The following is a 14,388-nucleotide window of genomic DNA, read 5'->3' as shown; positions in this document are numbered from 1 at the left end:
TCTAGAAGCTACCAATCGTGCTCAATTCATCATTTTGTAAAAATCATGAAAAAATGATATGGTTATGATGTCTATACTGTAAGCATGTAATAAATGTATTTACTAGTAAAAGTGTAAGTAATTTACATGGTATAAATTAAACACATTACATTTCCCTTTAAAAAAATTTATAACACCTTTTAAGCACCCTGAAACTTAAATAAGGTAGACAAATTATTAACAGAACAGATTTGATTAAACTTTGATCACTTAAAGACAGATATCCCTACCAAATCAGAAACTAAAAATTCCACGGCACCTTAGAGCAAATAAAAAAGAAAAAAGAAATCACCGGTAAGATGTTAATGGTATGTTGAATTCACTTCCAGGTGAAGCTGTTCCCAATGAAGTGTCCCCTTCATAAACAGAAAGTGGAATTGAAAAATGATTTTTAATCTGAGAAAGAAAAACAAATCATATTTAGCACCATTAATCTCAGAATTTAAAGACATTTAAAAAACATTCCATCAAAATATCCCAATAAAGAAACTAGTGGGAGATATTTACCTTTCTTATAGAAGTTAGAAAAGAAACAAACATGCTATTATTTATCCTAAAAATTACAAGGAAAGTTGCCACAGTTTTATAGAAAAAAATGTGTCAACAATAATACTTTAAAAATCCTCAAAAAAGGCCACAGGCTGGGTAATATGTACTTTTGTAAATCACTGTTGTATGCTCCTGACTGGATAAGGTACTCTCTGAAGTGTATGGAGACTATCTCATCCAATAAGTAGCATACAACAATGGTATAAAAGGTAACATCACTGAGATTACTATATGTTACCAGATAAACTTCCAAACACTTATATTTATCCTTGGGATGGATAAAAACAAACTAGTCAGTAAAACCATTTTATTATAATCTTTCTAGATCTCTAGTAAAATTGTCCTATTAAAAAAAAATAATAATACCCAGGGACACCTGGCGACTCAGTTGGTTAAGCATCCGACTCTTGATTTTAGCTCAGGTCATGATCTCATGGTTCACAAGTTTTGTGTTAACAGAGCCTGCTTGGAATTCTCTCTCTCTGCCCCACCCCCGTTCTCTCCCACTCTCTCTCTCTCTCAAAATAAATAATAAAGAAACTTAAAAAAAATCATACCAAAACAGAAAACATACTGAGAATTAAGAATTGATAAATAGATAATCTTAACTACACTATGTTTTTTTCTAGGTAAATCATTGGCTCTATTTGAAGCAACAGGGATACCTTCAAATTTCTATAGTGTCTTCAAGAATTTTAAAATTAACATATAACTATTTAAAAAATAAAAAAAATCAGTAATAGGTAGAGCAGCACAACAGTCATCTTTTAAAACAGTTAACTATAAATAAAAAATGAAAGAGAAGAATTTCTGTTTCCAGCCATGATGGAATAATAGGGACTATACAAACATTCCCAATGTAAACAACCAAAACACAGGAAAAAGAACCTATACATTAAATAATGGTTTTCAGATACTGGGCAGCATATAGCACAGGAAAGAAAAAGAATAAAAAAGAAACCACCAAAATATGCAGTAAGACTACCCCAGCTTGCTGCCTGAAGTTTTTAAGACTATTGTGGGGGCAGAAAGAGAGGTCAAACAGAGCTCTGTCTGCTGAAGTCAAAGAGACAGATATGAGAATCTGGGGAAGCCAATGTGCCTTAAACGCACAGCATGTTGAGGAGCGAGTAATTGGAGAGGCAAGAGTTGCAGATTTAAGAGTGTCCCTGTTGTCAAAATTTCACTTCATTACTGACTGGAACATGCACACGAACATGACTGAAACTATCGAAGGCTCAGTAAAGATCAACCTCCAACCCATCGTCAACGGGAGTTCTCTAAAGCAGCTCAGGCCTCCTCCCACAGCAGATCTGAGCAAACCTTGCTATGACCATGTGCCACACTTGCACGTTCTCCTGTAGCAGGAGTCCATCCAAAGTGGTGTCACAACCCTGGGAGTGTGCAAGGAGACCCAACAAGGGCCAGCATCACTCCACAGTGACTCCTGTGATGGGAGAGGGGGAATAACCACACATACCAGTTCAACTATGGCCTGAGCAATGGGCTAGGGGCAGACAATTGATCTGACTGCAGGCCTCACCCACCAATGAAAGCTTCTTGGGGACGGACTACAGTTCTGGCAAATACAGTTTGAACCAACTCAACCTCAAGGCAGCCCCAGACTGGACCACTAACAACACAGGAACTAAACTCTGCCCCCAAAAGCCACATGGCCATCTCAGGCAACTGAATCGAAGGCAAACTCAGCTAAGCCACGATAGCAGGATATGTGCAACACACATAGGACACACATCTGAACTGCCACATTCTGGGGAACATGGGACACTACAGTGTAGGATGCTATAGAACCTCTTCTTCATAAAGCTATTACTTTCAGGAGGAGATATACCTGACTTTCCTAACACATAGAAACAGACACAAAGAATTAGACAAAATGAGGAGACAGAGGAATATGTCACAAATGAAAGAACATGAAAATCATGGTAAGAGACATAAAATAAAAATGGAGATGAGATGCTTGATAGAGAATTTAAAGTAATGGTCATAAAGATGCTCAGTGGACTTGAGAAAAGTGAGGAGGGTCACAGTCAGACCCTCAAAAAAGTGACAGAAAACATTAAAAAGAAATCATCAGAGATGAGTAACTCAATAACTGAAGTTAAAAATAGTACACTAGAAGAAGCAGAAGAATTTATCAGTGATCTGGAGGACAGAGCAAAGGAAAGCAATCAAGCTGAAGAGGAGACAGAAAATAATAAAAAATGAGAATAAGGGAACTTATTGACATATATGATTATAAAGATCTAAGAGGAAAAGAGGAAAAAGGGGGCAAACATTTATTTGATGAAATTAATACCTGAAAACTGAGGAAGGACAAATCCAGGTCCAGATGGTACAGAGAGAGCCCAACATAATCAACACAAGGAGGTCCACACCAAGACACAGTAATTAAAATGGGAAAAACTGTGATAAACAAACAATCTTAAAAGTAGCAAGAGAAAAAGGAAACAGTCACATACAAGGGAAACCGCATAAAGCTATCAGCTGATTTTTTAGCAGAAACTTTGCAGGCCACAGAAAAGTGGTGATATATTTAAAGTGCTGAAAGAATAAACCTGCAACTAAGAATACTCTATCCAGCAAGATTATCATTCAGAATAGAATGAGAGATTAAGAATTTCCCTGATTACTACGTGGCAATGAGAAAGAATGAAATATGGCCCTTTGTAGCAACGTGGACAGAACTGGAGAGTGTTATGATAAGTGAAATAAGCCATACAGAGAAAGACAGATACCATATGTTTTCACTCTTATGTGGATCCTGAGAAACTTAACAGAAACCCATGGGGAAAGGGGAGGGAAAAAAAAAAAAAAAAAAAAAGAAGTTAGAGTGGGAGAGAGCCAAAGCATAAGAGACTCTTAAAAACTGAGAACAAACTGAGGGTTGATGGGGGGTAGGAGGGAGGGGAAGGTGGGTGATGGGTATTGAGGAGGGCACCTTTTGGGATGAGCACTGGGTTTTGTATGGAAACCAATTTGACAATAAATTTCATATATTGGAAAAAAAAAAAAGAATTTTCCTGATTAGAAAAAAAAAAAAGTTAAACAAATTCATCACCAGTACTCAGACTTACCAGAAATGTTATATGGGACTCTGAGTGGGAAAGAAAGACCATAAGGAAGAGTAAGAGCAGCACAAAAACAGTAAAATTAAGTGATTTGCAAAATAATATAAAGTATGACTCACATACTTAAAACGTGGGAGGGGGAGACAAGAGTTAAAGTGCTTTTAAAATGAGTTCAAACTTAAGAGACTATCAACCTAATATAGACTGATATATGCATAAGATGTCATAAATAAATTTAGTGGTAACTACAAATCAAAAACTGATAATGGATATGTAAAACGTAAAGAGAAAGGAATCCAAGTATATCACTACAGAGAGAAGAGAAAAAAGGAAAATAGAAGAACTACAAAAACAACCATAAACCCATTAATAAAACTGCATTAAGTACATACCTATTCACTGCTTTGAATGTAACTGGACTAAATGCTCCAATTAAAAGCCACATGGCAACAGAATGGATAAAACAGCAAGATCCATCCATATGTTACCTACAATAGATGTGTTTCACGCATGAAGACATATACAGAATGAAAATGAAAGGATGGAAAGCATTTATCATGTAAATGGAAGTGAAAAGAAAACCAGGATAGCAACACTTACATTGGACAAAACAGACTTTAAAACAAAGACTGCAACAAGAGACAAAGACAGACACTATATAATCATACAGGGGAAAAGCCAACAAGATATAACTGTAAATAGTTATGCACCCAACATGGGAAAACCCAAATACATTAAGCACCTATTAACAAATATAAATTAAGCAATTGATAGTAATACTGTAATAGTTGGGGACCTTAACACCCCACTTACATCAATGGATAGATAATCCAAATAGAAAATCAAAAAGAAAATAGCAGCTGTGAAAGACACATTGGAAGAGACAGATCTAACAGATATATTCAGAACATCCCATCATACAACAGCAGAATACACATTCTTTTCAAGTGCACATGAAACGTTCTCCAGAATATATCACACAGTGCCACAAAACAATATCAATGTCAATAAATTCACAAAGACTGAAATCATACCATGCATCTTTTCTGACCACAATGCCATGAAACTAATCAACCACAAGAAAAAATCTGGGAAAAATACAAATACTGGCATAAAAACAGACACTCAGATCAATGGAACAGAATAGAGAACCCAGAAATGGACCTACAAATGTCTGGCCAACTAATCTTTGACAAAGCAGGAAAGAATATCCAATGGAATAAAGACAGTCTCTTCAGCAAGTGGTGCTGGGAAAACTGGACAGCGACATGCTTTCTTACACCATACACAAAAATAAACTCAAAATGGATGAAAGACTAAATGTAAGACAGGAACCCATCAAAATCCTTGAGGATAAAGCAGGCAAAAACCTCTTTGATCTTGGCTGCAGCAACTTCTTTCTCAACATGTCTCCAGAGGCAAGGGAAACACAAGCAAAAATGAACTACTGGGACTTCTAGCACAGTGAAGGAAACAATAAGCAAAACTAAAAGGCAAATGACGGAATGGGAGAAGATAATTTGCAAATGACGTATCAGATAAAAGGTTGGTATCCAAAATCTATAAAGAACTTATCAAACTCAACACCCAAAAAACAAATAATCCAGTGAAGAAATGGCAAAAGACATGAATAGACACTTTTCCAAAGAAGACATCCAGATGGCCAACTGATACATGAAAAAATGCTCAACATCACTCATCATCAGGGAAATACAACTCAAAACCACAATGAGATCCCACCTCACACCTGTCAGAATGGCTAACATTAACAACTCAAGTAACAACAGATGTTGGTGAGGATATGGAGAAAGAGGATCTCTTTTGCACTGCTGGTGGGAATGCAAACTGGGGCAGCCACTCTGGAAAACAGTATGGGGGTTCCTCAAAAAATAAAAAAAAAAAACTACCCTACAACCCAGCAATTGCACTACTATTTATCCAAGGGATACAGGTGTGCTGTTTCGAAGGGACACATGCACCCCAATGTTTATAGCAGCACTCTCAACTATAGCCAAAGTATGGAAAGAGCCCAAACATCCATCGATGGATGAATGGATAAAGAAGATGTGGTATATCTATACAATGCAGTATTACTCGGCAAACAAAAAGAATGAAATCTTGACATTTGCAACTATGTGGATGGAACTAGAGGGTATTATGCTAAGTGAAATTAGTCAGAGAAAGATAAATATCATATGACTTCACTCATGTGAGGACTTTAAGACACAGAGCAGATAAACACAAGAGAAGGGAAGCAAAAATGATATAAAAACATGGAGGGGGACAAAACATAAGAGACTCTTAAATATGGAGAACAGAGGGTTACTGAAGGGGTTGTGGGAGGGAGGATGGGCTAAATGGGTAGGGGGCATTAAGGAATCTACTCCTGATATAATTGTTGCACTATATGCTAATTTGGATGTAAATTTAAAACAATAACAAATTTTTAAAAAAGAAAAATACATGAAGGTTAAATAACATACTACTATAAACAATGAATAGGTCAACCAAGAAATCAAAGAAGAAATAAAAATCAACATGAGGACAAATAATAACAAAAACACAAAGGTCCAAAATCCTTGGGATGCAGCAAAAGCTGTTCTAAGAGGGAAGTTTATAGAAATACAGGCCTATTTCATGAAGCAAGACAAATCTCAAAAGAAAATGCAAGCTTATAGCAAAAAAAGCTACAAAAAGAACAAACAAAACCCCAAACGAGTGAAGGAAGGAAATTTAAAAAAAAAAAAAAAAGGAACCAATCAATGAGACCAGGAGCTGGTTCTTTGAAAATCCACAAAATCTGACTGTTAGGCAGACTTACCAAAAAAAAGAGGACTCAAATGAACAAAATCAGTAATGAAAGAAGAGAAACAACGACCAACACCTCAGAAGTACAAAGGATTATGAGAGAATATTATGAAAAATTCTATGCCAACACACTGGACAACTTAGGAGAAATGCATAAATTCCTAGAAACATATAACCTACTAAAACTGAAGCAGGAAGAAACAGAAAATTTGAACAGACCAATTACCACTATTGAAACTGAACCAGGAATTAAAAACACCCTAACAGGGCTCAGTCAGTTAAGCATCTGACTTCAGCCCAGGTCATGATCTCATGGTTTGTGGGTTCAATCCTGCGTCAGACTCTGTGCTGACAGCTCAGAGCCTGGAGCCTGCTTCAGATTCCGTGTCTCTGTCTCTCTCTGCCCCACCCCCGCTCACATGCTTTTTCTCTCTCTCCTTCTCTCTCTCAACAATAAACATTAAAAAAAAATTTTTTTTATATGCTCCAAACAAGATGGCATCACAGGTGAATTCTACCATTTAAAGAAGAGTTAATACCAGTTCATCTCAAACTATTCCAAAAAATAAAAGAGGAAATTAAACTTCCAAATGCATTCTATTACACCAGCATAACACTGATACCAAAACCAGATAAAGACACAACAAAAAAGGGAACTGCAGGCCAGTATCTCTGATGAACATAGATGCAAAAGTCCTGAACAAAATATTAGCAAACTGAATCCAATAATGCATGGCGAAAAATCATCTACTATGATCAGGTGGGATTCATTCTGGGGACACAAAAGTGGTTCAATATTCACAAACCAATCAAAGTGGTACATCACATCAATGAGAGAAAGGGTAAAAACGACATGATCATTTCAATATACGCAGAAAAAGTACTTGACAAAGTACAACATCCATTCCTGATAAAAACCCTCAACAAAGTTGGTTAAGAAGGAACATACCTGAACATAATAAAGCCCATATACGGGAACCCCACAGCTAATGTCATTTCAGTGGCAAATAACTGAAAGCTTTTCCCCAGGATCAGGAATAAGACAAGGATGTCCACACTTACTACTTTTATTCAACATAGTACTAGAAGTCACAGCCATTGCAATCAAAGAAGATAAAGCTTTCACTATTTGCAGATGACATGACATTCTATATAAAAAACCATAAAGACTCCAATGAAAAACTACTAGAATTGATAAATGAATTCAGTAATGTCACAGGATAAAAAAAATCAATACACAGACATCTGTTGCATTTCTACTCACGAATAATGAAGTAGCAGAAAGAGAAATTACGAAAACAATTCCATTTATAATTGCACAAAAAATAATAAAATGCCTAGGAATAAACTTATAATCAAGGAGGTAAAAGGCCTGTGTCCTGAAAACTATAAAACACTGAAAGAAGAAACTGAAGATGACAAAAACGAATGGAAAGATATTCCCTATTCATGGACTAGGAGAAAAAATATTGTTAAAATGCTGACGCTACCTAAAGCAATCTACAGATATAATGCAATCCATATCAAAATACCAACAGCACAATGTATAGAACTAGAACAAATAACCTAAAATTGATACGGAACCACAAAAGATCTTGAGTAGCCACAGCACTTTTGAAAAAGAAAAAAAACTGGAGCTATCACAATCACAGATTGCAAGATATACCAAAGCTGCAGTAATCCATGACAGTATAATACTGGTACAAAAACAGACATGTAAGTCTATGGAACAGAAGAGAAAGCCAAGAAATAAACCCACAATTATATGGTCAATTAATCTATGACAAAAGAGGCAAGAATGTGCAATGGGGAAAGGACAGTCTCTTCAACAAATGGGTTGGGAAAACTGGCAAGCTACTTGCAAAAGAATGGAAGTGGACAGGGGCTCCTAAGTGGCTCAGTAGGTAGAGCATTGGACTCCTGATTTCAGCTCAGGTCATGATCGTGCAGTTCATGAGATTGAGCCCCATGCTGGGCGTGGAGCCTGCTTGGGATTCTCTCCCTCTCTGTGCCCATCACTGTTCTCTCTCTCTCTCTCTCTCTCTCTCTCTCTCAAAATAAACAAACTCAAAAAAAATTAAAAATAAGGTAACCAGACCACTTTCTTACATCATACACAAAACTAAACTCAAAATGGATCAAAGACTTAAATGTGAGACTTGAAACCATAACAACCCTGCAAGAGAGCACAGGCAGTAATTTCTTTGACATTGGCACTAGCAACATTTTTCTAGACTCCTGAGGCAAGGGAAACAAAAGCAAAACTAAAGTAGTGAGACTACAGCAAAATAAAAAGTTTCTGCACAGCAAAGGAATCAGCCAACAAAACTAAAAGACAACCTAGTGAAGGGGAGAAGGTATTTGCAAACGACATATCCAGTAATGGGTTAGTATCTAAAGTCTATAAAGAACTTACACATCTTCAGAACAGAAATAAGCAAATAATCTAATTATTAAGTAGGCTGATGAGATGAAAAGATGTTATTCCAAAGAAAACATACGATGGCCAATAGACACATGAAAAGATGCCCAACATCACTAATCGTCAGGGAAATGAAAATCAAAGCCACAATGAGATATCGCCTGACACCTGTGAGAATGGCTAAAATCAGAAACACAAGAAACAATAAGTGTTGGCAAGAATGTAGAGAAAAAGAAACCCTTGTGCACTGTTAATGGAAACACAAACTGATGCAGCCACTGTGGAGAACAGTATGAAGGTTTATCAAAAAATTAAAAATAGAATTACCACATTACCTGGTAATTCCACTAGTATTTACCCAAAGAATATAGAAATACAAATTTGAAAAGATATATGCACCCCTATGTTTACTGTAGCATCATACAAGCGCCAAATTATGGTAGCAACTCACGTGTCCACCAACAGACGAATGGACAAAGAAGATGTGGTATACATAAACAATGTGACATTACTCGTTCAAAAAAAAAAAAAGAAAATCTTGTCATTTGCAACAACATTTATGGAGCTGCAGAATATAAATGCTAAGTGAAATAAGTCAGATAAGACAAATACCGCATGATTTCACTCTTATGTGGAATTGAGGAAACAAAACAAAGAAAAAAAGAGAGACTCAAGTATAGGGAACAAACTGGTGGTTACCAGTGGTGAGGTGGGTGGGGGGATGGGTGAAATATATGTAAGATATTAAGAGTACACATATCATGATGAACACTAATATATAGAACGGTTGAATCACTATACTGAATCTAACCAATTGTAATTTAATAATTAAAAAATTCAATTCAACATATTAAGTATGTTTTTAAAACACCTTTCATAGTAGGGGCCCCTGGGTGGCTCAGTTGGTGAAACATCCCACTTCAGCTCAGGGCGTGATCTCACAGTTCATGGGTTTGACCCCTGCATCAGGCTCTGTGCTGATAGCTCAGAGCCTGGAGCCTGCTTCGGATTCTCTGTCTCCCTCTTTCTGCCCCTCCCCTGCTTGCTTGCTCGCTCACGCACACACTCTCTCTCTCTCTCTCTCTCTCTCAAAAACAGACATAAAAAAAAAAAAACCCTTTTCATAAACACAGAAAATCATTGGACAAAATCCAACATCCAGTTCTGACCAAAACTCAGCATATTAGAAACAAAAGGGAGCATTTTCAACCTAAGAAAGGTCATCTACAAGAAAGCGACTCAAAACTTAATGGTGAAAGAATGAATACTGCTAAGATTGAGAACCAGGCAAAAATATCTGCTTTCAGAACATCTATTCATACTGTACTGGAGGTTCTAGCCAATGCAACAGGGAAGTAAAGGTAAAATAAAATAATACATATCCAGATTGGAAAGGAAAAGGAAAAATCTTTATCTGCGGACATCAAAACTATTATCTACGAAGAAGCTACTACAACAAGTGCATCTAGTGACATTACACAATATAGGTTAACATAAAAATCAGTGGTACTATCAGCAATAAAAATCAGAAATGTAAAAATACCAACTTAATCATAACTTTTCAATCAACATTGAAAACCCAAGTCTAAAATTTAAATGGAAATAGAATGGACTCAGAATAGCCAAAACAACTTTGAAAATGAACAAAGTAGGACAACTTGTACTACCTGATTTCACGACTCAGGATAAAAAGGTAATGAAGACAATGTAATTGTGGCATAAAGATCAACAAATAGATCAATGAAATAGATGATAGAGTTCTGAAATAAACCCCCAAAGCTATTGATGAGGGACCATAAGGCAAGCTGATGGCCAAGCACAAGCCAGCAGAGCTCCTCCCCCTCCCCCAGTGAGATATGTGTGATATTCCTCTGGCACTCCTGGCTGCCCAAGAACAAAGCAAGGAACAGAAAACACATGGTTAAACTTACAGAGTCTCCATCAGCTTACAAATATCTTAGCATAATTCCAAGAAAAGGGCAATCTTATCAATAGCCTAATGCCCAAAAACTCCCTACCGTCTTAATATTAATGTTTTGCTAAAGGGAAAAACAACCTTAGCAAAACAGCTAGGCCTCTAGCAACCTGTGAGTCTTTGGCATATGGAAAATCCTTTAAGAAACTTCCTCTTGACTCTAACTCCCCCAGGCCCATAGTATATAACCAGTTACTCTTCACAACCCCAGCACAGCTCTTTCTGCCCATGGGTCCTGTCCCCATGCTTTAATAAAATCACCTTTTGGCACCAAAGAGGTCTTTAAGAATGCTTTCTTGGCCATTAGTTCTGAACCCCATGATCGCCCCACTTCATCGATATGATCAATTTTTTTTTTTTTGCACAAAAGCACCAAGGCATTTAATGGAAAAAGGATGGTCTTGGTTGGAACAACTAAATAGCCACATGGCAAAACATAAACTTCAACCCTTACACCATATACAAAGATTCATTCAAAATGGTATTTGGAACATCCATTCAAAAGATTATTAATCAACAACAACATGTAACTGCATATAACATTAATACACAGAAGCTGATACATGCAAAATTATGCTGAGTGAAAGAAGTCCTATTCCTTTTTGTACTCTGTTTACATGAGCTTCTCTATGTGCAATACACAATGGGAACGTATCAGTGGATGCTAAGAATGGAGAAGTAGGGAGAGAGGAAACTTTTTGGGGTGATAAATATGTTCAGCATGCTCATTGTGATGACGGTTTCACAGATGTATTTTGTGCCCAAATTCATCAACTTTAAATATGTGCAGTTTATTGTACATCAGTTTAACCTCAATAAAGATGTAAAAATTTTCCCTTGCCATATTTTCTAATTAAAATCAAAGGATGTACACATACTACTACCAAGTCCAAAACAAAATATTGGTGAGGCATTTAAAGTAACAGTCCAAAAAGATTGTACAAAGAGTCCTAAAAAAAAGTTATGAGAAGTATTGAACAAAATCCTACCACTGTTCATACTAGAGTAGTACAATTACTGGTAATGATTCTTTTTTATATTAGTTATGATTTTATTGCCGTTTATATTCTTTTGGTATTAATTAGCTTTAGTTTCTTTATTAGCACACAAATATGCATAATATGACCCCACAAAAAAATGGATCATTTCGTACCTGCACTGGAGAACGAATTGTTACCTTCTTACTTCCTTCCACTCCATCGACTTGACAAACAATAGATCTTTCAACCCCAGACTCTCTGTGTCTTACGGTGTATAGTCGTCGTCCCACTTTTGTTAAAGGAATCTTATCAGCAGTAGAGTGGTTAGTGGGTGCTAAATGGAATATGTATGTTTGTAAGTTTTTATTATAAACCATCATATATTAATTTTAAGTAAGTGCTAAATACCAGATAGATCATTTTTTAATATCATGAATAATAATCACTGAAGTTTATATACATAAGACTATAAAAAAAGAGAGATTTCTTTGTATAATCTACAATCAAGGGGTATTTTAAGAAGCCATAATACATTCCCAAAGCATTCATCTAAAACCTTCAAAGTATTTTACCAAAAAAAATTTTTTAATTGAAAAAAATTTTTCACTCAGTAGTTTAACCTAAGACAATAACATAAATGTTTTCAAACTAACTAACGAGACAAGTCATAAAATACAAGAACACTGAACTTTGGTTTGTTGTCATCATAACCAGGGCCTAATACCTTTAGGCAGTCACTGGCGATTACCAAAAGTAGCTGTAAATTTTCAGTTTTTCATCATTTCAATAACCTGTGATACTTTATGGTGTCTAGGACTTGATTAAACAAAATTTTATACATACATACATTTTATTGGAGTATGACTTATATACCCCTCCAATTCTGTAAAAATGTTAGTTCAAAAACAAATGAGGTAAAAGCTAGAAGAACAATTAATTCACTGACAACGCTGGGTCTACACCTGAAACCTAGCCACCGTTAAGCATCATTTTCTGACTAAAAGCACTAGCCATTAGTCTTAGTACCCCTCCCCCACATCTTAATTAATACTCTCCCTCCTCCATAATGATTTAAATGTCAGAGTGTCATAAAGGGGTGTGGGTGAGGCTTTGGGACTACTTAACTTTACAATGAATAAATATTATGACAATTAAATTTTTTTTTACTTTCATTTCTCATGAAAATGAGAATCAGAAAGGACAAAAAGAAAAACCTTCGACCTCAACAGGCAGAATATATAAACCATTTACAAACTCCAAAACCATTCCAGTGTGCCATTGTTGTGAATTCAAACTCTATTTCTAATTCATTCAGCTGTAAAACTAGTGGAGTATTACTGAATTATACTAAATGTGGTTAAAGCAACAAATACCAACACCTACAGTCTGTAAAAGCTGTGTTAAGGAACAGATCAAATCTTTTTCCTCCCCAGCATATAAAAAGTGGTGAATTACCATGCCCTAGATAATGCAGTGGACAAAGGAAGTCACAATTCACAATACAAATATATAGTGACAGTAAGCAACCAAAGTCCTGCAAAAGAAAAGACAAAATTCCCAACCTATTTGGAAGATTAAAAAACCTGTAAAAACCACAAAAAAGTAAAATAGGACATAAAAATGCAACTTAAAATAAATTAAAGACCCAGGAAGATAATTTATAACTTACTAAGAAGAATAAAGAAGAGTTTACTGCTTAGGCTGGTCATTGCATTGAAATGATCATTGTCTTTAGTTCCTACATAATCCATACTTAAACTCTCTTCATTTTTCAATACATAGGATCTTGCCAAAGGAACATTGAGTACACTAAAAGAATCACTTGGTGAAACAGAGACCGGAAGTCCAAGAGAATTTAAAATCATAAATGGTGCTAGATCCCGTATGATGACAGCTGAAGCTCCAGTGGCGGCTTCTGTAAATGCCTATAAAGAAGAATTATCGTAAATAAAATGACATGAAATGACTAACAGAACACTAATGACCGTAAGACAACTAAGTTAACAAAAAACTTCTTATTCAATTAACAAAAAGGGTTAGCTCAGACGACTACACCAACACTTAAGGTTTCAAATTTCTTTCCTTACCTTGGCTAAATTATTTAACATTACAAGGCCGCATTTGGATAACGTAATGTTTAGTTGGTCTTTTGAATGGAAACTGAGAACAGTTTTATATTCTGGCACTTTGTAATTTTCTTCTTCAGTATCTGACTCAACAATAGTCTTTTTTGCTTTCTTTTTCATCTAAAATGATACATAAATTATAGAAATATAAGGAAATTTGTTCCTAGGAACATACATTACTCATTTTGCAAAGAAAAAAAACAAAACAAAACTAGACAAGTCCCAGTAATAACATTAGAGACAACAACAAGTTTTTTTCAATTCCATTCCCTTCTGGAATTACTTGGATATCAGCCAACTAAGGTCTTACAGGACAGGGGTAATATTAGAGGAAAAATAGTTCTCATCCTCAATGATACTAAAATGGCAAGCACAATTCAAAAGGAAAAATACACAC

The 14,388-nt window shown here is 35.8% G+C and overlaps 1 protein-coding gene across 8 annotated transcripts in view; it reads right to left on the bottom strand.

Annotated features, from left to right (window-relative positions):
• Nucleotides 1-14,388, bottom strand: part of VPS13A (vacuolar protein sorting 13 homolog A) — a 256,059-nt gene that overhangs the window by 77,403 nt on the left and 164,268 nt on the right. For all 8 annotated transcript variants that reach the window (XR_006210800.1, XM_042965112.1, XM_007077511.3 and 5 more), the window contains 4 exons: nt 13,953-14,111; nt 13,535-13,790; nt 12,039-12,199; nt 332-435 (listed from right to left, as the gene is read on the bottom strand). Coding sequence is in view for 7 of the 8 variants with exons in the window: in XM_042965112.1 (XP_042821046.1) it covers nt 332-435; nt 12,039-12,199; nt 13,535-13,790; nt 13,953-14,111 (680 nt within the window). In the remaining variant the exon portion in view is untranslated. The remainder of the gene's footprint in view (nt 1-331; nt 436-12,038; nt 12,200-13,534; nt 13,791-13,952; nt 14,112-14,388) is intronic.

Source organism: Panthera tigris, chromosome D4 (assembly GCF_018350195.1).
Source record: "Panthera tigris isolate Pti1 chromosome D4, P.tigris_Pti1_mat1.1, whole genome shotgun sequence".
In the NCBI taxonomy this organism is placed as follows: domain Eukaryota; kingdom Metazoa; phylum Chordata; class Mammalia; order Carnivora; family Felidae; genus Panthera; species Panthera tigris.
Note: the sequence above shows the minus strand (reverse complement) of the source record. Positions and strands in the feature narration are given on the sequence as shown.